Source organism: Brienomyrus brachyistius, chromosome 4 (genome assembly GCF_023856365.1).
Source record: "Brienomyrus brachyistius isolate T26 chromosome 4, BBRACH_0.4, whole genome shotgun sequence".
In the NCBI taxonomy this organism is placed as follows: domain Eukaryota; kingdom Metazoa; phylum Chordata; class Actinopteri; order Osteoglossiformes; family Mormyridae; genus Brienomyrus; species Brienomyrus brachyistius.
The window spans coordinates 12833230-12860152 of NC_064536.1; the positions used below are offsets into that span (position 1 = coordinate 12833230).

General features: G+C 44.9%; 1 protein-coding gene across 1 annotated transcript; it reads right to left on the reverse strand.

Moving 5' to 3' along the window:
- Positions 1–718: 718 nt before the first annotated feature.
- LOC125740563 (integrin beta-1-like) lies at positions 719–25451 on the reverse strand. Its single transcript, XM_049011842.1, has 16 exons — positions 25183–25451; positions 14084–14150; positions 13660–13745; positions 12553–12775; positions 12015–12185; positions 9399–9637; positions 8997–9152; positions 8637–8732; positions 8452–8541; positions 7709–7849; positions 6735–6937; positions 6322–6560; positions 5211–5433; positions 4681–4904; positions 2567–2733; positions 719–1642 (listed from the first exon to the last, which is right to left on the reverse strand). Exons 2-16 carry the CDS (start codon positions 14148–14150, stop codon positions 1577–1579), a joined length of 2391 nt encoding a protein of 796 aa, XP_048867799.1. The 5' UTR covers positions 25183–25451; the 3' UTR covers positions 719–1576.
- Between the last annotated feature and the right edge of the window lie 1472 nt (positions 25452–26923).

Consider the following 26923-nt stretch of genomic DNA (forward strand, 5'->3'; position numbering starts at 1 on the left):
GATGTAGCGGATGGGGGGGGGGGGGGGCTATTGCTGTACAGTATGCTGCTGGGTTTCTTCTCTTGCGTCCTGGTCTCCAGTTCTGGATCCTTCTATTCAGTGCCTCGTTTTCTTCGCTCTGTGGCATTTGGGCTTGGCAGGGGCTCACAGGGAAGCATAAGGAATGATTCACACAGAAATGCGCCCCCCCCTCCACCACTGCACATGGAACTGCCCATTATTCTCTCAGGTCTGTGGAGCCTGAATTTGCCTCAGCTTCGTGTGTGAGATCTGGAGCCCCCGCTTTAAAAGTGCAGCCTTCCTGTCCCCCCCCCCCTCTCCTTTTTTTGCCTTTCCTTTTGCTGTCACAGAGGAGGTATGGCTTCCCATCTTTCATCTCCTGCCCAATCCCCCTCTCCGCTGGAGTAAGGAGAGACACCGGCAATGCACCGGCCGCACACGCACGACTGGATAATATGCTGAAAAATGAGGATCGTGTGAGAACGACTGAAGTGTGTATTAGTGTGACAGCGGTATAGTGTGCGAGGTGCAATGTCACAGAGAGAGCTCTGAATCTGCAGGCTGCGTGAATTGCCTTTCATTCAGAGTCGCCCTATATTTAACACAGCAAGAGCCCCCGTCTAACGGCTCGTCGAGATTAAGTGGCCTAATCGAGCACCAGTCAAAGAAGCACACAGGAGCGTAACTGGGATTTCCATAAAGACACAGAACCGCGATGTGAGTCACGCTGCCGCTTTATTTAATAAATAACTTAGGAAACAGGTTGGAAAAGGTGAACACAGAGGACACCAGGCAGAAAAAAAAGGAGGTCTTTAGCACCAAGACTGTGCAGAGTGCAGTTACAGGCACATAAGTGATAGTGAGGTGTTTAAAAGCCGCTGTTCACAGAGCAGAAACACTAACATGTCTTGGGCACTCTAATGGAAAGCGAGTAGCATGTTAGCATCGCTAAAGCTTTCGGGATCCCAGTTAAAGCTCACTGACACTGATGGCCAATCAGCCGGTTCCCTGAGTTACAGACACACCCTGTACGTTCTGTGGTTCTGGAAAAGGCCAGAGATGGTTTATTCACCATACAGCCACAATGTTTCACCCTGTAAATGCACTGGCATTGTGGGAGGGGGGGGGGGGATTTAGCCAGCATGCTTATCACACTGGAGCAATCTTACAATACACCTCACTTATGATTTAACCATTTTTAATGAAGTACTTTAGGGTGGGTAGGTAACTCATGGGTCCAACAGCAAGCCCCCAAATGGTAGAGGAAGCATCCTAGAACCATCAGCTTTAGATTAGCTCAAATCCTTAGCCGCAGTCACTATTGGGCCATAAGACCGACAGTCCAAGGTACGATCTTTCACCCTTGACAAATGTCCAACACACACATGCTGTACATCACACAACTGACGTATTAAAAATATGTTCTTTAAATATGTTCTTTAAACATACTATGAGGGTGGCTATGAATGCGTAACATACTGTATTGTGCCACAAAAAGAAAAGCAAGTAAATAAATTCCCCCCCCTCCCCCCACCGTTCTCAGTGCTCCTGTTAGCGTACGGTGGAAGTAGGTCCATCACTTGCCCTCGTATTTGGGATTGATGATGGTTGTCACGGCACTCTTGTAGATGGGATTCTCGCCCTAGAATGACACAGACAGGATGTTGGTGAGCCCGTCGCCTTGGTAACCTCTCACATCAGAGGCGGCTCTCTGCCTGACCGAATTGGTTATGAAATCCCACATAATGAAGGAGGGTAATATTTTCAGAGGGATCTTTAAGTGCCGGAGGCTGATGTCATTATACTGTTAACATGAGCATTTTGTTTCTACCAACGATGGACTCAGTCTCATACTGTGCCCCCCTTCTCCCCGTTTTGGCATACAGCTCATTACGTATTAATTAATGCTCAACTTCTTACAACAGTGAATTCTGCCACATGCACTTTCAATTAGGAGAACACCATGTCCATTTCTCTCTGGGTGACGTTTTCCAAGTAGGTAGGAGAAGCAAGAAAAAGCGAAGAACAAACACACGCGTACATTTGTTTCTCTGCCTTTAACTCTCCACTATACCTGTCACTCTAATGCGCTATTAGTGACTGAGCACTAGGTGGCAGCACTATATCAAGAGACTTGTGACAATTGATGGCGCTCCCAAATGACTAACATCCACTTTTCCCAGGTGAATGAGCAAACAGCTGTTTTCCAGTGGTACCCATGCCAATGGCACCTACAAATAGGGGGTCCGACAGGAAGAGGTGTAACTTAGGGGGTTAATGGCCTTGCTCAAGGACCCACAGACGGTGGGGTCTGGGTTTGAAACAGCGACCTCCTGATTACAAGCACACAAGCTTAGTCCACTACACCACACTCTGCCTCTACTTCCAGCTGAAGTCTGAGAACCATCAAGGCTGCTTCCAAAAGCTAAATCGTGAGAAGCCTGACTCAGACTAGCTGGCCCACTTTCTTTGCCCATTCCCAGATTTACTTTAGGACTTGATGTACTGAATAACAGGGTAGGTATTCCCTCTTCACTACATTTCCCATGACCATCCCCCATCTCACCGAGTCCCATTTGGCGTTCAACTTCTCCTTCTCGAACTTGGCAAACTCCCGCCGGTCATGGATGACAGTGAGCAGCTTCCAAATCATCAGCAGGGCCAAGCCAATCAGCACGATGCCCACCACCACCCCCAGAACGATGGGGAGGATGTCGGGAGCCACCGGACACTCTGTCCAAGACAGCAAGGCATCATGGGACATGGGTCACAGCCAAATGCCACAACAACAGCCCTGCCAAACTCTTCGTTCAGGCAGCATATCTGCACTATTCTGAAGATAAAATGCATAGTCTTTTAATACCATTAATCCATCCCTATATAAAAAGAATCTAATAAACAAAAGTAAAATGTACACTATTACCCACAGTTATAAGACTACAAAACCAACTCAAGAGACTCTGGATCAGTTCACTTAAATACAGAACAAGGGATAGGGCCCACATTTCTATAGAAACTTAGATCTGAATTAAAAATAAAATAATTAGCTCATCTTCAATGGAAATTGTTTTTCCAGATTTCATAAGTTGTCTATTCCAGGCCTTTAGACAGATGACAAAGATGTTTCCAAATTTCAGAAATCAGCAAACAGGTATTTTGTTGGTGTTAGCAGTATCAGTTGGTGTTAGCGGTATCGTTTGGTGTTAATGGTATTGGTTGGTGTTAATAGTATTAGTTGGTGTTAGTAGTATCGGTTGGTGATAGCGGTATCGTTTGGTGTTAATGGTATCGGTTGGTGTTAGTGGTATCGGTTGGTGATAGCGGTATCGTTTGGTGTTAATGGTATTAGTTGATGTTAATGGTATCGGTTGGTGTTAGTGGTATCGGTTGGTGATAGCGGTATCGTTTGGTGTTAATGGTATTAGTTGGTGTTAGTGGTATTGGTTGATGTTAGTGGTATCGGTTGGTGATAGCGGTATCGTTTGGTGTTAATGGTATCGGTTGGTGTTAGCGGTATCGTTTGGTGTTAATGGTATTAGTTGGTGTTAGTGGTATCGTTTGGTGTTAATGGTATCGGTTGGTGTTAGCGGTATCGTTTGGTGTTAATGGTATTAGTTGGTGTTAGTGGTATCGGTTGGTGTTAATGGTATTAGTTGGTGTTAGTGGTATCGTTTGGTGTTAATGGTATCGGTTTGTGTTAGTGGTATCGGTTGGTGATAGCAGTATCGTTTGGTGTTAATAGTATTAGTTGGTGTTAGTGGTATCGGTTGGTGTTAATGGTATTAGTTGGTGTTAGTGGTATCGGTTGGTGTTAATGGTATCGGTTGGTGTTAGTGGTATCGGTTGGTGATAGCGGTATTGTTTGGTGTTAATGGTATTAGTTGGTGCTAGTGGTATCGGTTGGTGTTAGTGGTATCGGTTGGTGATAGCGGTATTGTTTGGTGTTAATGGTATTAGTTGGTGTTAATGGTATCGGTTGGTGTTAGTGGTATCGGTTGGTGTTAGTGGTATCGGTTGGTGATAGCGGTATCGTTTGGTGTTAATGGTATCGGTTGGTGTTAGTGGTATCGATTGGTGATAGCAGTATCGTTTGGTGTTAATGGTATCGGTTGGTGTTAGTGGTATCGGTTGGTGATAGCAGTATCGTTTGGTGTTAATGGTATCGGTTGGTGTTAGTGGTATCGGTTGGTGATAGCGGTATTGTTTGGTGTTAATGGTATTAGTTGGTGTTAGCGGTATCGGTTGTTAGTGGTATCTCATTGTCGTCCAGAAGCCAGCTTTGGGGGGCATCATTACCGGAACTCTGAGAGGCAGTGCACTTGTCTGGAGCACCCATTTGTACCGTCGGCCTAAGCAGCAGCCAGGGAGGCCGTAAGAGCAGCCCGATGGACCGCAGGGGCCGATTCGGCACAGCATTGAGAGTACCAGAAGCCGGGGCACTGCTGCTGTGCTTTACAGACCTTGCGGCACGATCCAGCACCTCACAGCCCATCTGAAGTGACACATCTCAACACACCGCTTCGCCAGAACTCCTGACTAATTTTAGCTGGGCGGTTGCATTCGGCGCATGTCACAGGACCGGCGTCCGCTTCTGGCAGCCGGCTGCAGTTAGCCTGTCACAGCGAACGGAAGCAGCTCCCTGGGGAAATGCGTTTTAGGTTTGAGAAGTATGTCGCTCACCTTGCTTTTTAGCTACATACACCATTTCCTGCGTGCCATTGACGACCCCGTAGATGTAGTAGAACCAGCAGTCATTTTCGGCCCGCTGTTTACAGGGGATGTGTTGCCCAGAGTCCGGCAGCGACTTCTGATCGTCCACGAGTTCCAGCACGAAGTACCCACACTCTTCACTGCAGTTCTTCTTCTTCTCCCCAGTGCCGAAGGCCCTGCACTCAACGCAGTCCCTGCCGAGGAGCACAGTTCACCATCATCTGGCTCCACACAGGTACCAAGTGAGCAGGCCAGCATTAACACGAACGCATGAGATGAGAATGTGGGTGGGGCTACAAAAGAAGGCGGGACTAAAAAGACTCAGGCGGTGGACCTATATAAGAACAAGGAGTCTGGCCATAATGCATCTCTTATAAGTTTCTGCTAAGAAAATAAAGTACTATGGCCACCCCTTAGACCCGCCCAGTGGGGGAGGGGGTTCCAGGAAGAGGGCGGTGCCAAGGAGGGGGAGGGGTCTAGAGAGGGGGGCGGAGCCTCACTTGTGCTCGATGCAGGCATCGGGGCAGGTGCGGCAGCTCTCGCAGGTCCGCCCCTGGTATTTGTCATCGGTGCACTTGCACACGCCGCACTCACAGACACCACGGCCGTTGCAGATCTGTTGGTTGGGGGCCAGACAGGACGTGGTGTCCAGCGGGCAGTCGCATGCACTGCCCGTGTAGTTGGCGTCGCAGATGCACACACGGCACTCGCAGCGGCCGTGTCCTAAGGGAAGGTCAAAGGTCGTTCAGAAATATATCAATCATCGCAACAAGATGTTCCAATATATGTTTTCATTTTCCATCCATCCATTTTCTGAAATCGCTTGCCCTATTCAAGGTCGGGGGGGGGGGGGGGGGGTCTGGAGTCTATCCCCTTGGCTAGGGGTGTAAGGCAGGTAACAACCCAGGATGATGGACCAACCCATCGCAGATATTTTCATTTTATATTTTCAAATTCTCCAGTATCTATCACTGCTTAGTCACTGCAGAGGGAGCCTGGAGTTACCCCAGGCAGCACAGGGCACCAGACAAGGAATGCCACTCCATCACAGGAGACACACACACACACACACACACACACACACTCACAGGTTTGTAATTATATCTTTGTGGGGACTCTCCATTAATTTCTACGGGCAAAACTCTAAACCCAACATGGTGCCACTTTACAATAAGGCTAACCTTATAAAGTGATTATGAATGGTTTATAAATTACGTTGTAATACTTTGTAAATCATTACTATACAATTACAAATAAGTTATACAGTAGGTTTCTTCTTATTAATGAGTTTCTGCCATTTATAAGTGGCAAAGGCTAGCCTTTTTGTAAAGTAGTACCCCCAACATGATGACCTTAACCTGCCCTAACCTCACCCATAAGTAACCAAACAAAACAGAAGGCATTTTTAGTTTTTTTTTTTTTTTTATTGCAGTCATGGATATTTATGTAATTGAGTTTCCCCTTGCAGGGACCGAAAAAAATCGTTCCCACAACATGACAATAACACGTTTTTATGGCGACGTGTGGATCGAATGTGATGTATACATAACCCACATCCAGACACACACACACACAAACACACACCCGGCGCCACCATGCCTTGGGCCTCACCTCCACACAGCTTGCTTTCATAGCGATCGCAGTTGAAGTTGTCGCACTCGCAGTACTTCCCTGAGTAGCGCTCCTCCGGGTTCTGCCTCTTGTGACACACGCACGTTCCGCAGATGCAGTCCCCGTTGTTGCTGCAGATCTCGCTGCCATTGTCACGGCGACAGTTGACATCCATGTCCTTGGTGTCAACCTCGTCCGTGCTGCACTCGCATAGCTGGCCGATGCGACCTTCGTTACACCTGGACGCCAGAGAGGCGACCGATGAAAATGCAGCACAAAGAGTTTGAACCAATTAAAAAGCAGAATCTAAACCCATGTGACAGAAAGAAATCGCATTAAAAAGGTCTGACCAATCAAATGCCAGACAGCCCTTGGTTAGCCAATCAGGACGCCTGGCAGCAGCAGAAGCCTACCTGCAGGCCCCACATTCGAATGTGCCGTTTCCGCCATGGCACCGTGGGCTGTTGGGCTCGCCATGCTGCTGACAGGCACACGTGCAGATGAAGCTAAGCAGGATCTCCACCTCCTCGTTGAAGCCCAGGGGCTTGATCTTGATGGAATGCTCCTTGTTGTCCTTCAAGCATTTCTGTGCTGTGACACTGATGGTGAAAGTCACCTGGAAGAATAAACCCGCGAATGTCAGCGCACAGAACCACACGTTTGTACGGTCAGTGTGACAATGGATTTGCAATTATGGCAGTCATGGGCATTTCCTGTGAATGGTTTGCTCGAGGGGGGAGATGATGGACCTCTGTTTATGGAAAAAAAATTAGTACAGGTCATTGTCGACTTACAACCCATGCGACTTACGACCGATCAACTTACGACTATTCAACTTTACGACCTTTCCGAGACTAAATATGTGACCACGACTGTGCTAGTATCTCAACTGCTGGCAACAATGAATCAAGAGAATAGTGATAAAAAGGTTAAAAAACACCGAACAATATGACTTAAAGATGACATAATGTTATTATGCGGTATCATACGAGCAGGGGTGCACATAACTAGTGCCCAAGTATGCATTCACTGTATAAAACTTCTTGTCGTAGCAGTGCAAATGCGCGTTTATTTTAAGTGGATTCGCGCTGTCATGACACGGAATTGCAGTGCATGTTAACCTTTAATGCGTACTTACGTACCAGTTACGTGCACCCCTCCATATGATCGTTTTTGCGTATAAAATATAGGGCCGACTTTTGACTAGATCGACTTATGACCGGTCAGTCGGAACCAATGCGATTGTAAATCGACAGTCACCTGTATTTCTACAAATGAGTAGAATTTGAATTAGTCGGCTTGGAATCTTTCAGCTCCAGTTTTAATTTAGTAGCTGAAGTTGAGCCAGCGTTGGGCAGGACGTGGCGTGACCTGGCGATACACTCACCGCATCCCCGATTGATATATTTAGGCACTTCCTGCCATCCTCGCCCCTTCGAGCGATGCCATCCTTGCAGTGAGACGTGTATGCCATGCTCACACCAGCTGGTAGCTTGCTGTTCTCCAGAATCACTTCAGATGATAAGGACTAGTGGACAAACACAGCTGTGTCAGCTACAGGCAATTCACATCGTCTACTATTAACTTAACATCAGCTAATATTGGCCAACGTCAGCTAATATCAGCCACTGTTAGCTGTATGTTGGATAATATTGACTAAGCTAATAATGGCTAATGTTAGCTAAATTTGAGTAATATATAGGCTGAGTAATTAACCCAAAAACAGGACTGTTGACAAGCAGTGATGTTTGCTACCAGTTGAACCAAAGATTTGCATGTGGTCCCCCCAGCTTTAAGGGCCCCCTGTTGGCCACAAATGGTTATTACACCAAATATTAAATAAACGTGTTCCTTATTTAGTAGATGCTGAAGCAGCATACTATAATCTTCTGAATTTACTGGCTGGTTATTTAGCTCATTCTCGAAACATCTGCCCCTGGTCGAGATTACAAAACACATCCATGTTCCTTTCACTGTTAAAGGATTATTCATCTAAAAAGACATTCTTCTGCCAATTAAATGAATCTACTGGTTCCTTAAATGTTGGCAGGCGACAGAAAGACAAGCCTCCGTGATTGATGCACATCACCTGGGATTCTCAGGTGTTGCCGTGGGCGGAACCGAACTCACATTGTAGGCGTCGATGATGAGCTGGATGACGTTGCTGGAATTGGACGACAAGGTCCCCACTGCAGCCTTGGGAATGAGGTTCTTCAGTTCCTATTAAGGGAGGAGAACACATCACTGACACACTACAAGGGGGGGGGGCGCGGTCAGCCTCACACGCACGGTCAGAGAAGCTTAACCAAGGCCACCTTGTAAATAGGCTGAAAGTCCTGTGTGACGGCAAAGATGGTCTGGATGTTGTTCTCGCTCAGCTTCTGGACCAGATGTGCGATGGAGGGATAGTCCTGCAAACAAATCATGTTAAAAGCTCCACAATCTCCACCTCACCACAATACTCTATATTGTTAGGGAACATATCCTGTGCATAAACCAGGACCCAGTAATAAAAGGTCTATTGCCATGGTGACCCAGAGAACCAATGGACAATTTACAAAGGCAACGCGGCACAATAGGTTACTAGGGTGTCACCATGGAAACAGGCTCATTAGGCAGAAGCATAGCAACAGGATGCGAGCGGTTGCCAAGCCCGGGGTCGGGTAGGGACGTACGTAGTAGTGGCTCATGCTGTAGATGTTGTCCACCAGGTGGCACTTGCCATCGTTGGGCAGCACGATGCCACCCAGCTTGCCATCTCCGGCGAAGTGGAAGCCGGCGTCGGTGGAGAAGACCAGCAACCGAGTCACGTTCCTCCAGCCGATGTGTTCCTGTGAACGACATGGAGGGAATAGAGGAGATGTAGTTAAAGGGCTGGGGCTCCAGCACAACCTGACAGGGAAGAGATTAGACAGATAAAACAAAAGCAACAAAAAAGTATTTTGTTATCATTTTACCCTGTAAGCACAGATTTATTAATACAAGGCATTTTGAAGTGTATTGTTGTTTTTTTTTATACTGATTTTTCTTTCAGGCATTTGATGAGGGCAGCCGCAGAGGCTGCACTGAGGACTCACCCCACAGACGGCCACCTGCATCATGGCGTCAAAGCCTCCCTCCGGGGAGTCCAGGTTGCCGGAGATCTGCTGCTCGCTCACCAGCCGGTTAAACTCCGTCCCGTTACTGGTGAGGCTCAGCACATTCTTGTAGCTGAAGGGACTAGTGCAATGCTGGTGCAGAGAGCACGGGTTCTGCATCATGGCTGGTGAGGTGCTGATGAAGGGCATCACCGTCTTTTCCACGAAGGAGCCGAAGCCTGCGGCCACAAGGGGGAGCTAGAACATTTGCAGGGGAAGGAGCTGCCCCGAAACTGACGTGTGTTTTTGAGAACTCACACTGTATACTAATGAAGAAAATGTCCTCCAATATCGGTACATGCCATTACTATTCTAAGAGTGGTTTACTGTAATTCTTTGGAGAAAAAAATACATACCATATTTACAGAACAATCATGTATTTTGGCATGGATCCATCCATCTTTGGTTGGCACTTATTCAGTTTAGAATGGCAGCGAGCCTAGATCTCAGGCACCTTGGTATATAAAGCAGGGGATTCCCTAGACAGGCTACCATTCAATCGTAGGGCACAATCTCACAACAACAACATTTTAGAGACTTTAATTCACCCATGAACGTCTTTGCAATGTGGTAGGAAACCCAGAATAAATTGACATAAACACAGGAAGTACATGAAGACTCAAGACACACAAAACTTTTGGTATTTTTAGTTTTTTGATTACATTCATAGATTTTTTTTTTTTTTTTTAGAAAATCGAGTTTACCCTTGTGCATACTGAAAAAAAATGTTCCCATGATGTACTGCATACATGCCCACACACAAAGACACACAGGTTTGTAACCGCATAATTTCCTCAGGGATTAATAAAGTACTCTGATTCTGACTGTAGTTATATCTATGTGGAGACTCTCCATTCATTTCTATGGGGAGAACTCTAATCCCAACATGGCAACCTTAAGCCCTACCCAGCCCGATCCTTAACCATAAGTAGCCAAACAAAATGTGAGACTTTTGGAAACCTTAGTTTTTTTATTGCAGTCACAGATCTTTTTGGGGACCTGAAAAACGGTCCCCACAATGTCAAAATAACAGGCTTTTCTTACATTGTGAGGGGACATTCGGTCCCCACAACGTAATATAAACATAATACACACACACACACACACACACACACACACGCACACCCGCACACATGCACACACACACACCATATTCTGTTGTTCATGCTATTGTCCAGTAGGCCATTTGTGAATTATTAGCAACTCCACACCAAACAACAAAGCAACAGTGTATGTATGTTGGCTGGTGTCAATTAAATTGTTTAGTGTATTAAACCATTAGCCCAAATCATGCCACATGCTTCATTAAGCATAATAGATGTTTGCATTTGCTGTTTGGCTCCCTCCCTTCATAAATCCTCCTGCACCCCTGCCCACAATGTAATATATACTTCACCATACCCACACACACACACACACACACACACACACACACACACAGGATCCAAACAACAAACCAGAAGGTATGAGTTCACCAAGGCTCTTTGCTCTCTTTCTCGTGACATTCACTGCGATGGACAGCTACCTCCTGTTCCCAGTTAAGCATGGACCTTTGGTGGTACATTTATGGCCAAATGTTCACGGGGAATCCTATGAAGCTGAGGTACCGCCTAATGCCAGGACCACGAAAAAGCATGCGGTCGATTTCTCCCTTAGAATAGCAAATGAAGCAATGCAACGAACAAAAAGTGCAATGATCTTTTATCAGCCTGATTGTTGTAAGTGTCGGTGCCCCAGTGTCAGCATCCATCTATTCACCTGTCCGTAGTATTTGCCTACTGCAGGTAGATCCGGAAGCTTCCTCAGGAAACATGGGGCATAAGGCAGGGGAGCTCTGGGTGGGATGCCAGGTGTCTTCATCTATATTTAGTACTATTCTTATTACTTTTGAGGGAGGAGCAGGCATCACACAGATCCTGGCAGTCATGCCAATAGTAAAAGAACATTCTGAGAAATCTCCAGGGAAGAAGCTGGTGATTCTTATTAAACTGGAAAGGGATGCAAAAACAGTTCTAAGGCTTTGGGGATCCCAAAAGGCCGTCAGAACCGTACTGCTGGAATGGAGGAAGTATGGAACAGTAATGAATCTTCCCCAGCAGTTCCTGTACTGCCAAAATCTATTAGAAAGCATTATGACATCATCCACAGAGTGACAAAGAACCCTACGATAGCACTCCGGAATGTGTAATTGTCACTCGCTTGCCTGAAGTTTGCCAGACTCAGATTCGCATTCTGAAACAGCATTCTTTTGAAAAGTTTTTGATGGGATGTTGAGGTAGCAGACAGACCGAGGAGTTTGTCATTGTTTTTTTTTTTTTTTATCCATAATGGTCAGCTTTGATTGAAGATCCCACCGCAAAAATGCAACAAAAGACATTTCACAGTATTGTACTTTTCAGCGGAGATAGAATTATTTGCAACACTCAGATATGTTTCGAAATAATTCCGGACCTCATCAACCAGACGCAGGGATTAAAACAAACGACATAAGCACTGCCTGAACAGCAAACTGCATCCAAGAAGATAAGAAAATCGGGACCCAGCAGGAAAACTCACCGATTCGGAAATCCGAGGTGATGCTCTTCATCTCCTCCATGAGGGCTGTTCCCAGGTTCTTAACATTTTGCAGGTCATCGTTCATGGAGTAAGAGAGGTCCATGAGGTAGTAGAGGTCAATGGGGTAGTCATCAGCTCGCTTGAAGGTCAAATTAAAGGACTGGGGTTCCCCTGAGAGAGCAGGGATTGACACACCAAGGCAGGTACAGCAAGCAACCATGACAGTTAACAGGCCATGTTGTATTAACATTTGACACCTGGACTATACCAGTGACGTTTGAACAAATGGGTAAGAATGTTCGCGATTCACTTTTCAATAAGAATACAAGAATCAAGTGATCCTTATGACAATATGATCATTTACAATTCTTTTGAGTTCTTTAGTTTATTTTTTAGTAACATCATGATATGATAACTACATTTTTATATGCAGCCATGATGTCGTCTCGATGAAAACCATACTGACTAGAGCAAATTGACCGGGTTTAATCTGAATCCATCAGGCCCGCTGAGGGTTAGTTGTGGAAATGGTCCGTACCGATCCTCAGCTCCATGGAGAGCTTCTGCGGCTGTATCTGCGTTATCTCCTCAGGTCTCGGCCACGCCGCCTTGCTCTTGTGGCGGTTGGTGACAGGCTTGTCCAGCTCAATCCTCCGACTGCCGTGCGGATTCTCAATCATGGCTGCTGAGCAGTTCTTCCTCCTCAGAACCTTCAGCTCATCGCACCGGGACGAGGTTGGCTCTCCCTGCTTCAGGAAATTCTGAGGAAGGGGAGATGAACGAATCGGTTCTACCAGAAGCAGACCTCAGAATTCGGCTTATTTAACATTTCCGCATTATTCGAGAGTGTGAGGTAATACTAACAAGAATACTGAGATCTACTCTATGAGAACATCTACATTGGATATATAAAAGTGTAGACACTCCTGATAAATGATTTCAAAACTTTACATCCAAATCCACAAAAGAATGGTTTCACCAGAAGAAAACTAAAGCTTTAGAACGGCCGAGCCAGAGTCCAGACCGAAATCCATCTGAAAATCTGTGGGGTGGCCTGAAGGGGGCAGTGCACAAGAGATGCCCTCACAATCTGACAGATTTCGAAGTGCTTTTGCAAGGAAGAGTGGGCAAATATTGCCAAGCCAAGGTGTGGCATGCTGGTAGACACCTGCCTAAAAAGAGTGAATGCTGTAGTTATATCAAAAGGCACTTCAACAAAGTATTAGTTTACGGGTGTGTACACTTATGCAACCAGCTTATTGTGCATGTCTTATTCTTTATACTTTCCCCCTGACAGATTTATTTGTTTTTCAATTGAGCTGTACAGGTCACATTAAAGGTGGGAAAAGTTTTGAAATTATTTTTTTCATCACAAAAAGCAGGCATTTTAACAGGGTTGTGTATACTTGTTATAACCACTGTATTGCTTACATCCATCCATCCATCTATCTATCTATTAAAATGCTAAATTTGATCACAATGCACTGCAATTGAGCTGTGATGTTACAGCAGTCTAGGCGCACAGAGAAGGAAAGTGGGAGGAAGAAAGGGAGGCAGGACAGAGGGAAGGAGAGAAGGAGGGATATAGATAGGGAGATATGGAGGGATGAAAAGAGGGAGAGAGGGAGCACGATGGCATTCTCACGGGGTCTGAGCACCAGGCGCAGGTCTCTCCCGCCTGTATACACTCCCCACAGGACTTGGCATCAGCATGGACACACTTGCTTCCCTCTGAGGAGAAGAGGAGAGCGAGAGGAGGGAGGGAGGGGTTTGATGAGCAACACCGGGGTCACGTAGAGCACACCAATAAAGCTGTACCACCGGGAAGACCGGAACCAAAATGGGCCCCATCGCCTATGGGGAGAACCTCCGCAGGATATGATGTCATACCTGCATGAGCCTCCCACCCATGCTAACCCGGGAAACCTCTCCGCCACGTGCCTGACCGTGGGGATCTGACTCCAGGACCTTGCTGTAGTAAAGGTCCAACAGGTTCACATTCTACTGTGTGGTGGAGAGGTTAGCGGCTAACGGCTAACGTAGGAACAGGAGGTAGTTGGATGACTTACCTTGTTGGGCACTGGTGGCACAAATGACAGCAATGAAGACCACTGTATGAGGCAGCCTCGTGGACATCTAAAGAGACACATAAAATCCAAATGAAACCACAACTGAGAAGCAACCTCACAGCCCCAGCGTGACATTACTTTGACTCTCTCCAAGTCTATCTCTCCAGATCCGCAGTAAAAGCTTCTAAACAAGCCAGCATCCTTATGACCCCAACTACTTTCATTTGTTTTAAAGGCTGATGACATCAAATTGTGCATAAATACGAAAATGCAGTTAAGCATTAAGCCAAATTGTCCACAGGAACCTAAAATGCATGCAGATAAAATTATACCCCCTTTTAAAATGTTGATGTTTGACTACTGCACAAAGCCTCAAAGCGAAAGAAATATGATAAAATGGTAAAAAGTGGCTCCTGCACCCCTGCAACCCACTACTGGAAAAGCAGTAGGCAGACAGACAGATGGACGGACAGATGGACAGACAGACAGACAGAAAGATGGATGGACGGACAGATGGACAGACAGATGGACAGACAGACAGAAGGACAAACAGATGGACGGACAGACAGATGGACGGACAGGCAGACAGATGGACGGACAGACAGACAGATGGATGGACGGACAGATGGACAGACAGATGGACAGACAGACAGAAGGACAAACAGATGGACGGACAGACAGATGGACGGACAGGCAGACAGATGGACGGACAGACAGACAGATGGATGGACGGACAGATGGACAGACAGATGGACAGACAGACAGAAGGACAAACAGATGGACGGACAGACAGATGGATGGACAGGCAGACAGACAGACAGACAGATGGACGGACAGGCAGACAGATGGATGGACAGACAGACAGATGGATGGACGGACAGACTGACAGACCAATGGACGGACTGACAGATAGATAGATGGACAGACAGATGGATGGACAGATAGACGGACAGATGAACAGACAGACAGAGAGAGATGGATGGGCAGACGGACAGACAGATGGACAGACAGATGGATGGACAGACAGGTGGACAGATAGATAGACAGACAGATGGATGGACAGACGGATGGATGGACAGACAGATGGATAGATAAATCTAGGATTGGCGAAAACACCACTATAGGACTTCTCTTTGAATGACTTCTGTAAGACTTTTTCAGAATGTATTACCCACCACAAGCCCCTCTGCCCATCCCTCAGTCAAATGCTCAGTTAAATTTGGTGACTTGGGACTCTAAATCAGCGATTCTCACCCCACGGGCTGTGACCCAAATTTGGGTCGTGACAAGTTCTGAAAGAGTTATGAGGAAGAGTTGGAAATCTAAGCATTTTAAAACCAGCAAGCTCCTATGCTGATCCACGATCAGATTTCCCAGCTCCAATCCTATAATTAACCTATATAAACGGGTCTTGGGTCTGTACCTGCTTAGCGCAAAACTAGTGAAAATTCAACCAATCCAAGAAGCCAAACCACAGATATTTAATTTAAAATTCACTGTTTCATCCAATCAGATTTGTGCGGTAGACATACATTGACTGGCGTAAATCGCAGAATGTGCTGTGTGTTTGACCATAGTGTTAAATTAAACCTAGACTTGATACAGGGTCATGACTGAGATGGCATGGAAAAAACTGGATCACGGTGCAAAAAAGGGAGAACCACTCTTGTAAATCATGCCACAGTTGTCCAGTCAGCGGGAGATGTAAGCTCAGATTGGGCCTCCAATCAGGATGTTTACTTTATTGCTGCTTAGCCGCTCCCTGGCTGCGTCGGTCACATGTTTCAGATCATGTGCTTTGTGTGGAAAGTTTCCTTGCAAAGGGCACCAAGTTTTCATCACGAAACCATTTCTTTGGGACTATCCAGACGCTTGAGTGCCCGACGAAGAGAAAATCGCCAGAAAAGGAAATCGTGTCCAGATACTTCACAATACACAATTCTGCATCTTATATACATTTTATTTCATCCAGAACTTAAAGCCACTTAGCAGAGGACACTAGTAAGTCTGGGATGTCTATTGTGGGCTAGTTTGACTGACGTGAGACTGATCAATCTCCTCCTGGTTCCCTCACTCGCTCTGGAGAAGCCAACTAATCAAGCGTTTACCTCGTGGCAGCGCACACCTTAGGCGTCTGGAATATGCCAGAATTTTTCAATTATCCAATGACGGACTCTTCATTTTTACTAGATTCTCTTTTATTACCATCTGATGAATATGTTGGCTTTCACATCAACGTGATTTGTTAACCATATGTATGCAGTGTGTGTATGCAGTGTGTGCATGCAGTGTGTGCATGCAGTGTGTGTATGCCTTCTACATTCTAACTTTCCTTCCCATTACACTTTCAGATGGCATGAGCATATTTTAACACGCCTTGGATTCTTCGACATGTATGTAACAATTGTACTACCTTGTAAATAATCTGTAGAGCGTGCAAACTACCCCAACGGTTTTGACGTAGCTAATTTTAGGTTTATAATGGAATAATATAGATTTGAGCGTGAGAGTCTGAAAGCATGAGTGTCATGTCAGATGCATGAGAGTTGGCAACTCTGCCATGGTAGTATTAATGCCGTGGAGCCGTCAACCCAATTGTGTTCCAGTGACAAGCGACGTCGCGAAAGGAGCGAAAATGCATTAAACAGAAAGTGCTGGTGAACTCAGTTACTGTGACAGTGGGACACAAATAAAATACACGAAGCCTCTCTGGCAAAGTGAGGGCCACAGGAAAGATGCCTGCACTTTTCCAGCTTTGACCAAAGTTCCACAGAGGAGACGGAAATAATCTTCAGTGCTTCTATGAGACGTGGATAGGTAGAACTTGCAGAATACCCACAATCCTCTTGGGTCTGCACAACCCATGACACCAACAGACTCTGGTTGGGCGGTAAATGGTCCTGGATGTTGTGGTTTACATTAGAAGGAGGCAGGATGGATTCCCAGACAGAAAAAAAGGCTACAGAAATGTGGCCTTCAGTCTGTATTTGGCCTGAGCTGCAAATCAGGATCAGAATCAGCTTTGTTAGCTTTAATTGCCAAGTGTGCTGGGACACACAAGGAATTTTGCTCCGGCTGCTAGAGACTCCCTAGTACACAGACAATAAATGACACCGTTCGAACAATAAATTACACTATACAAGATATAAAATTTGAAATATACACACATGGGTCAGTTTGACAAAGTGTCAGGTTGAGTGCAAACAGAGTTTAAGGGGGTGAAATTTACAGAAGGCAGGATGACACAACTTCGCTGTTTATGAGGGCGATGGCCTGAGGGCAGAAGCTGCTCCTATGCTGGTGGGTTTTGTAGCTCCTGCCAGAGGGGAGGAGCTGGAAAAGATTGTGTCCAGGGTGTGACGGATCTGCAATGATTTTATCTGCCCGTTTCCTAGTCCTTGAGTAGTACAAGTCCTGGATGGAGGGCAGGGGGGCACCGATGATTTTTTTCCGCTGCCCCCACTGTTAGCTGCAGTCTCTCTTGGTCTACTGCAAAGGATGTCAGGACACGACCAGAACCGATCTCACTCTGAACACGAGGACCAACACTTAGGGTCATTTAACTTCGGGACTGGGACCAAAAGCTACCCTGAGGAATATGACTGTTTGTGCTGGGGGCAGATATAATAATCGACAGGGTCCGTCAGTGCTGTTGGTATTCACTGAACGTTTAATATAATTGGGCATGAATGACACTTCCCATTCAAAATAAACGGCAGAGCAGCCGGATCGCATGTGTTGACTCTGACCTTGGCAGCTGAAAGTGGTGCGCTTGGTGGGGTAGCTTAACAAGCAGTTGCTCCATTCCCTGCAGCCATTAAAAGATAGTTATCTTCAGCAACATAAGGAGGAAGGTTAAGGGCATGGCTACTGCCCACCCACTCACTGATAACAGTTAATAACGGTCTACAGCCCCTCGTAGCCTCTGCGCTCTTATCCTGCACCTTCACTTACAAGGGCCCACATTCATCATCCACGTTGTAACACACGTGGGAGATGAATTCTGTCCCCCCTATAGCAGGGGTGGCCAATTAATTTTCCCAGAGGGCCATATGACAAAAGTGCGACTATTGTGGACGGCCAGACCAATAGGCTGAGCTCAATTCTGCTCGACATTAATTATATCTCATTATAAAAAGCGGTAAATTGTATAGTTTTGTTTAGCTGCTACTGGGTAGAGTAGGTGTTACAATTAGACAAACGTGGAGCAGGCACAGTAAAATGCCAGTAATACATCACTCTTTAATCAACATCAACAAAAGCGATGTAGAAAATGTGCGTGTTTTTCCAGTGCATGTATTTGAAAGACCAGCATTAAATTAACTTTATACAAAAAACAATATGTGCGATTGCTATTTTGTTCGTAGTCTAATTACCCCATTTGCTACTTGTCAGTTCTTTCTTTCCTTATTCAGTGAGAGAAATGTAGTCGAGTTCTTGTATTGCTCTGTGTGTTTAATCTCGTAATGGCGATTCAAATTGTAATCCTTAAACACAGCGATCTATACTCCACCAAGCAAGCACATGGCATTACCTTTGACTTCTGCAGTCTGCATCAGTCTTTTTTTTGTTAACATGAGCTGACATTTTTAAGGACTAACTGCTAGCTCACACTTCTCCTAAACGTCTGCTCACCGACACAATAACATTGTAAAAACAGTGAAGGTGCATCCTTTCACTCGTATGCATGCACGCACGCACGCACAAATGTAAGGAAATTGGAAAAAGCAGTCACTTTCAAAATAAAAGAAATTCAATTGTTTTGCGTGCATGATGTACACTTATTTATATTCGATTCATAATTTCCTGTTGACCTCATGCGGGCCAGTTAGGGACAGCCAAGCAGCTGGAAGTGGTCCACGGGCTGCACAATGACCAGGCCTGCCCTTTAGTGCAATATATACAAAAGCTCCAATATTTTCTAATATGCAACCAAATGCACGCAATATTAAGCAATTATAAGCAGAAAATACATGCACTATTGCAAGTTAGCAAAATGAACAGAAGTTTCCTCGTTCAGAATAATTCTTCTGCATTTTTCTTATGCTCAACCACAGCCTTAGCTACTAAATAAAAGCAGAACGAACGTAACAGTAGTTCCGCTTGCTTAGTAACAGATAAACAATGAGAGTTTCTATAACAACGATCACATTTCCAGGTATCTGTAGAGCCGCCTTGCTGGAGACACAAGTGAAGCTGCGGAACTCGTGTTCTGACAAAGGGCACCGACGCTCCTCTAAGGACCTTAACATGGTAAACCAACACGTCACCACTGCGCAAGCAACTTCTGAGGGACGATTAGCTGAGTTTAGCTAACAGCTCGACTGACGAGGCTGAGAAATACCAGGAGGCTATTTAATTGAACTGGGGAGAACGATGACAGTGACATTTTTAAATAAATATTACACTACACACGCACACTATGCTGTGATACAGCTGGTCTCCTCCATCCAATCATCACCATTCCTCATTCCCCTCCTTTTTTTCTGGGGAGGAACATGGTGGCAACATGCCAAGCAGGTCAGACCAAATCATAGGTTCTAGATTCTTCTGAGGAATTTCTAGATGGCCCCCAATCCTCAGCATGTCCTTTGGTTGCCCTGGGGCAGCCCTCCTTTGGACCATGCCCAGAACAGCTCCTTCTAGAACCATCTAGACGGCATCCCTATAAAATGCCTGAACCAGCTTAGCTCTGTTTCGGGGTTCCCTTTTGATCTGTGAACTCCTCATCCAATCATTGAGAGAGTCCAGCAAACCCTATGAAGGAACCTCATACCTCATAGGTGAGGATACCAAACCGATCTGTCTGTTTCATGTTCCGTCTCTACATCACCCGTGAATAAGATCCTGAGATGTTGAAGACATCTCAGGACAGACTACGCCTCCCCTGTACCCTTTCCAACAACTTTCTAACAAGTTCAGACACAGGGATAGACTCTTATCCACCAGAAGATCCCAACACTGCCTCATACCCACTGGACCCCAGTGCACTTAACATTATACAAGTGACCTACAATGAACTGATCACTAAACCGACAGCTGTAAAATAAAAAAAGAAAGAGATGCGTGAATTGTTGATCACTGCTATCCCATATTGCAGTGCCCCTGGTGGTTGGATCTGGAGATACACCATTAATATACTGTCTTGTTGTATTAGACAGAACTCCTTTCCACACTGACTGAGCCTGTTATCTAGAATGGCAGAGAATCGGACATGAGGCGCAGAGGTCATAAAGCATACAGGTTCTTCATCGGGCTCTTCCTGCATATTTTTCCCTCCTGTAACCCAGACCTGCGACCAGCAGGCCACTAAACCTGTGTCATGTGACGCTGGGCAGAAAGGGCGGGCCTTCCCCGTTCAGATGCCTGCCATTGGTCGGTTTTGTGTGGCTGTCTGCCAGACGAAACAGAAACATTTAGCAGATATTTGGATGGCCATCAGGAAGGACCCCAATTCCTGGCTCACTCTTGACGGTGACAATTTTTCGGTGACCCGGCATTTACGGGGGTCAACTGTAAACACAGGCGTAAATTATGGAGGGGTTTGGGGGGGGGGGAGGGTTGTAATGAGAACTGGCCAATACAACCCCCACCCTAAATAATCATATTGTCATGATGAATGGGTGGGGACCTCAACCCCCCCAATGTTTAATCTCAAATTACGCCCTTGGTCGTACCGGACGCTCTATGCTACTGCGCTCCGGTGATAAGCACACGTCAGGCTGGCACAGCTGTGCCAACAGCCACATCCTGTTAGGCTTCCAGAAGCGACATGCACAGCCGGAGCAGCCAGCTGAGAAATCTCACAGTTACAGATCTCTTTAATCAGCGGGGGGAAAGCCGAACGTTTTTCTCGGCGCCGTATGAGGAACTGGCTTCGAAGTGAGGAGGCGTCGGCTGTTGAGCTAATCAATGGGGCGAATCGGCTGCCTGTGTTTTCGGTAGCATGGGGAAGGACGTGCCTCTTATAAGGAGTCTCTGGCTACCAGTAAAGAGGTCATTTGGTAGCTGGTAGCATTGCCTCCAACTTCACGGAGAGCAGGCGATGAAGAATATGGTCATCCAGTGTGTCTGATGAGTCCACGTGGCCTCCTGATGGAAATACTCCTCCATCCTGACAACAGGCATCTACGCTCAAAGGGCATAAACGACAAATCATGGCTAAATGAAAATAATTGTAAATGGGGCCTCAAAAACTGAAATAACTGCAGACCTTCACTAGGACAACGACCAAAACCAGTAAGAAAAGCTCAGACTGGTTCTCTTTGTGGTTTCACTGACATAACAAGAATAAATAAAAGCTTAACATGACAGAATACTCCCTAGTACATAGTCTTGGTGGTACGTACTGCTCACACCAATTTGATCCTTTTTGCGTTTTCTCAATACCATTCTTGATAAATCTGCAATTTTTTTTGTCTGTTTGATTGCACAGGAACCTTTGTTCCTCGCTGACTGAGGGTCTCGAAAGACCGGGCAGGGTCATGACGCTAGAAACAAACCGAAGTCTGTCCGTTTATGGTCGTGCTCACGGGGATACGCGGGTCACTGCGTCTTTCACTGCTCCTCAAACCTCACTGCTTCACGTCGCCAGCTACGTCCCATCTGCTTGGAAGTGCTGCTCTTGTGCTGGAATTGTAAACAGGGGCGACAGGAACACTGCACAGGCCGCCACTGTGTATATCGCGTGCATAAACAGCGGCGTCTTCCTGACTTAGTTTGGTCACGCCTACCGTGTAGCCAGGAAAACACCACGCCAAGGACCCTCTAATCAGAAGCCACCTGCAAACACCATCTGACAGTTATTTAGTACCACGGTTCCTGTTTCAACGGATTCATTATTAATAGGACAATGGCAAATTTTAGCATAACATTTGCAGTCAAGGGCTTAACTTTGGGGTGAACATTGGGGGGTTGGAGGTATCCACCCATTTTGTGATTGTTTGGGGGGGGGGGGTTTATAACCCCTCACCCCCCTGTAATTTGCGCCCTTGTTTGCAGTAATATATTTAATTACTGTTTCAGAGAAACAGTGTCTTCCTCAGCTTTGATTAGATAATGTGTCTCTGCATTCCTATCCAACCCCCTCAAGATCTAGATCAAGATATTTTCGGTGACATTTAAGTATGCTCGACGGTTCCTGGTTCATGGTGAAAATACTCTTTAAATGATCTCCGCATATAAAAATGTCTTAGTGTTCCCTCCAGCGACTCAGACTTTAAGTGCTAAAACTGACAGCATTCCCGCATTCCCGTAACTTTGGTCTGGTTTGTTTGAAAAGCTTCAGGTAACAAATCCAGGACCACAGGATCGTTTCATTGGAGGCCTCTGCTGATGCTGTTGCACATCTGCTTGGAGGCACCATCCGCTCCTTTTATAGCTGCAGTGCAGAAAACCAACACAACGTGCTTTAGGAACATCGAGGAAAGGAATTCAGCAGGCCGTGAATGACTAATTGGCATTAGCTTATGCTTTAGGGGCCGGGAATAGAAACAAGATTCGTCTAGTCTATAGATAGAGTCCCACTGAGCGACAAATAAAAAGGATGTTTTGAGGAAATGTAGTTTTAAAATACTGGGTTACAGAGGCACACTAAGATGAGGCGAAACTGGCATTCTCTGTAGCCATTTAACAGCAAAGGCATTTCGTTTAATCAAATTCGCCACAGGTTGACATGTTTTAGCGTGCCTTTGCTCGTCCTTTCCTTCAGTTGCTTGATGAACTTACTCTTGGCTAATGTGGAAACACACACCTCACCAGTGCTGGAGAAGATCACCGAGGAGGCGCACCTGTAAACGAGCAAGCAACTACACTTCCTCAACAACAGTCATCGCCACCTATTCTTGTCTGCAGAGACCTCCCTGTGCATGGTATCCACCAGGGGAGTCCCGTCCGGTCTCTTTACTAAGAGCTCAGGGTTACATTTGACATGGTACTGGGGCTGCCTAAGATCCTCCAGTCCAGCAAAAACACAAAACCAGTTACTTGTGGTTTGCGTAGAGTTTGCTAATAGCGCTTTCAGTTTCAAGGCTACCAACATGAAGCCCCAGGGGGGTGGTAATGTCACAGAGACCATAACGGGAACACAGGAAGGTCCAATGAGCACGTTCATGAAGACCGCACCTGCACCAGACCACAGATGGGTCAGGTGCAGCACCCTTCAATAAATTATGGCTAATGAAATACAGAATGGGGAAGAAGTTCTGCTTTCTTTTCCTCCCTGTGACTGGCTGTATAGGTAGTAGGGATTCCTTGTTTGGCTGGCATAAGCTCAAGATGTCTATGCGCACAATGGCACTGAGCTGCATGCTTCGCTGTAAACAACCTACAAATAAACTCATATACTGTGTACTGTACAAAAGTCTTAGGCAGACGACAGAAATATTTAAAGCTATTTATCTGGGTAGTAAGTGTTTGCTCAGAACAAAAAAACACAATTTAACATTATAACATATGCAAGTTAAGAGTAACACGGCAACAAGTAGTAAATATTCTTCTTCTCTCCACAAAAAGTTACTCCTAGTGGTATTTCATATATTTTTACATTATTCCAGGTTGGGTTTTAGGGTATTTTTAAGCAGTACAGGGTGATGGGGGTAGGTACCCATCCCAGAGGTACACCCTGAACAGGATGCCAACAGGGCACACATACACACGCATGTTTGTAACTATATGTTTGTGGGGACTCTCCATTGATTTCTATAGGGAAATCTCTAATCCCAACATGGCAACCTTAAGCCCTACTGAGTCCTGACCTTAACCATAAGTAACCAAATAAAACACTTTTTGCGTTTTTAGTTTTTGGATTGTATTCAGAGATCTTTGTGGGGACCTGGAAAATGGTCCCCACTACATAAAAAAAACAGGTTTTCCTTACATTTTGGGGATCATTTAGTAAGATAAGACCAACAGTGAGTGACTGATATCTCAGTCCCTCCAGTGCATTCGCTAGAGACATTTTGGCTCGAAGCAAAGCTGGTTATGACACAACAGCACCGGTGCCTGACAGTGTCACCTAGATATAACTTAATTTGACTGAAATTCAGGTTTAATTTCAGGTACAGCCTAAAGATGCATCCAAAGGTATTTCGACAAAGTGTAGCGATATACACAGTGAAGTTCAGGGGTAAATAATGGGTCACAAAACAGACAAGACAACTGTCACATTTGTGTCAGTGTATTATCCTGCAATGCTAAACCAGGGCAATTATTATTCATTAAAAAAAAGTTTATAAAAGCACGTCAGGAAACATCGAAACATTCCCAATTATACCGAATGATTACAGAGTCTACGATAAAACATTCGACAACCGTAAACTGGGTCTGGATTCACTGTGATGCCAGTAACGCTGCTGCTAAAATAAAATCGAGATTATGCGCTCGTTTCCCATTCCATTCACATCGATTGAATGAGGGTCAGTGCATTCGAAACCTTCTGTAAAATTTAAGTTTCAGTAATAATTAACTACCCCTACTGGCCTCGATAAACAAGGTGCAGTTTATTTTGGTAAAATATTCCCCTTAGTGGGTTCAAAGATTTTAAACGAAGCTGTTGCCGTAAGGTGGTGTAGTTTGGCACCATTGTTCTGATTATTTCGCCTATACTGACGTCGACCATAATTTCTTTTCAAAATGCTTGCAGCAGGAAATACGCACGTGCTTCAGCTCCATCTGACAGGCTTCCGCTGCACGCATGGTGAAAGCAAAATGTCCCATTTATGGCAAAAACTACTGTATGGAAATAGAGACGCACACTAACCTGGAGCTCATACCCGCTAATATCTGCGCCTATAGCGCTGGCAGTTTGATTTTGTTTGTCTGTTTTATTGCTTCATAAATAAGGAACCAACAAACAAGTAATAATCCACAGAAACACAACGTAATGCGGTGCGTTAAGAACACCTGTTGTACTTTAACCCCAACTGACAGGCGTCTGCTCTGCATATAGTGAAAGTAATTTATAATCTGTAGAAAGCTTTACAGTAACCAAATCACTTTAAAATTTAAAGTTATGTCTTAAGTCTATGAATTGTCATCACTAATATGTACGGATGAACTAACAGAGCGAAGCGAAATCAGTTGTTCTGTGTTTTACTCACCTTATAACGATTCCAGGAAAACGCACCGGTGATTTTATTCCCTAAAATTCATAAATTCTACCAAGTGCTCCTAATACCGCAGTAATGTAGTCTGGCTACAGAACTATTAAGTACTTGCTATTACATTAGGGGGGAACTGCCTTCGATTCTCTCCACTGCATAGCATTTTCTATATTAGATATAAAATTTAAATGAAGCTATGATTACAGGTAGTGTGCCGTTAGTCGAGTTGAGTACGCAACCCCACTCCGTCCGCAGAGCAGAAGCTGCGCGAATCAGCCCGCCCCGACAGGAAATGTAAATCACATCCTAGCGAAGCGCGGTGCCGCCAGTCCGATATGTGCAAGTATGGCAAGTCGTTTTGAATTTAATTCATTTCGAGGGGATGTTACAAATTGAGTTGTAATTAGTTACAATGCATATTCTTGAAATAACGAATTAAATTGTAACTATATTTATTAATTATATTTCTGATATCAGGAATTCAGATGTTGCTAGTCGCATAGGCCTAATTTGATTTTAATAGTTAAAATACCAATTTCTGGAATCATGGATTCAGGTTTAACTTCTCAAAATGCGAATTGTTGATGTCAGAAATAAAATTTTAACTAGTTGAAAATCCAATTTGATATCAATTGTAACTAGCTATAATTAAAACTTAATTATAACTATACAATATTTACAATTGAATTCCTGATATCGGAAATGAGTATTTTGACTGGATACAACATAATTATAACTAGTTACAGTTGAATTCCTGATATCCGAAATTGTCCTTTTAACTAGTACAAATTACAATGAATGAGAAAAACGTTTTGAATATCACTAGCTACAACAGAATTCCCGATATCAAGAATTTGGATTCTCGTTAGTTAGAATCAGACGTGCGGAATCCTCTAGAAATGAATTAAAGCTAAAACGGCTTGCCTTAGTACAAGTTCACACTTAACAAGAACTGGCTCAAACTTCAGTTCACATAGATTAAAATGAACTAGTTCACGTTCCTAGCCCTAAAGTGGACTGGTTCACGTTCATGTTTTCCTGTGTTTTATGAGCGGCTCCAAAATGAAACACCAGCAATTAAAATACCACTCGCGGCACATACCAGTAGAAAGCTCTTGAGGACTATACTGTACTTCATTGGTACACAGGGCTGCCAACTTTGGTCAGCTGGCCGGAGTGAGATTTCCAATTCGGGACAAGTCTGCACACACATGCATACGCATTTACATGCAACAGTTAAATTACCTTGCAAATAGTCTGTATGGTTTGCAAACTATCCCAACGCTTTTGATGCAGTTAATTTTAGGTATATAATAGGATAATATAGATTTGCAGTAAGATTTCTTATAGGAAAGTATAAAAGTCTGAAAACTTGAGTGTCACGCCAGAGGAACCCGGGAGAAAATTAAGATAAGCGACGTTGTGCAAACCTAGCCGCGAAGTTCCAAATAAATGGTATTTTTGAACTTGCGCGCATAGTATAATAACGGCAAGATAATCAAAGTATTGAGCACCCTGCGAAAAACTTAGACTCATGTTCGATATTCAGTTTTTCTGCTGTAATATGTTTTTACAAATGCAAGCCAAACAGTTTTAAATATAAAGTTCTTCATGTCCAGTACACGGATAACGATATACACCAGTCATTTTTGTAATACCAACCTCCTACTATTTTTGCAGACTGTAAATCATGATCTAAACTGTGTGAACAGTAAATAATATAATATATATTATAAGC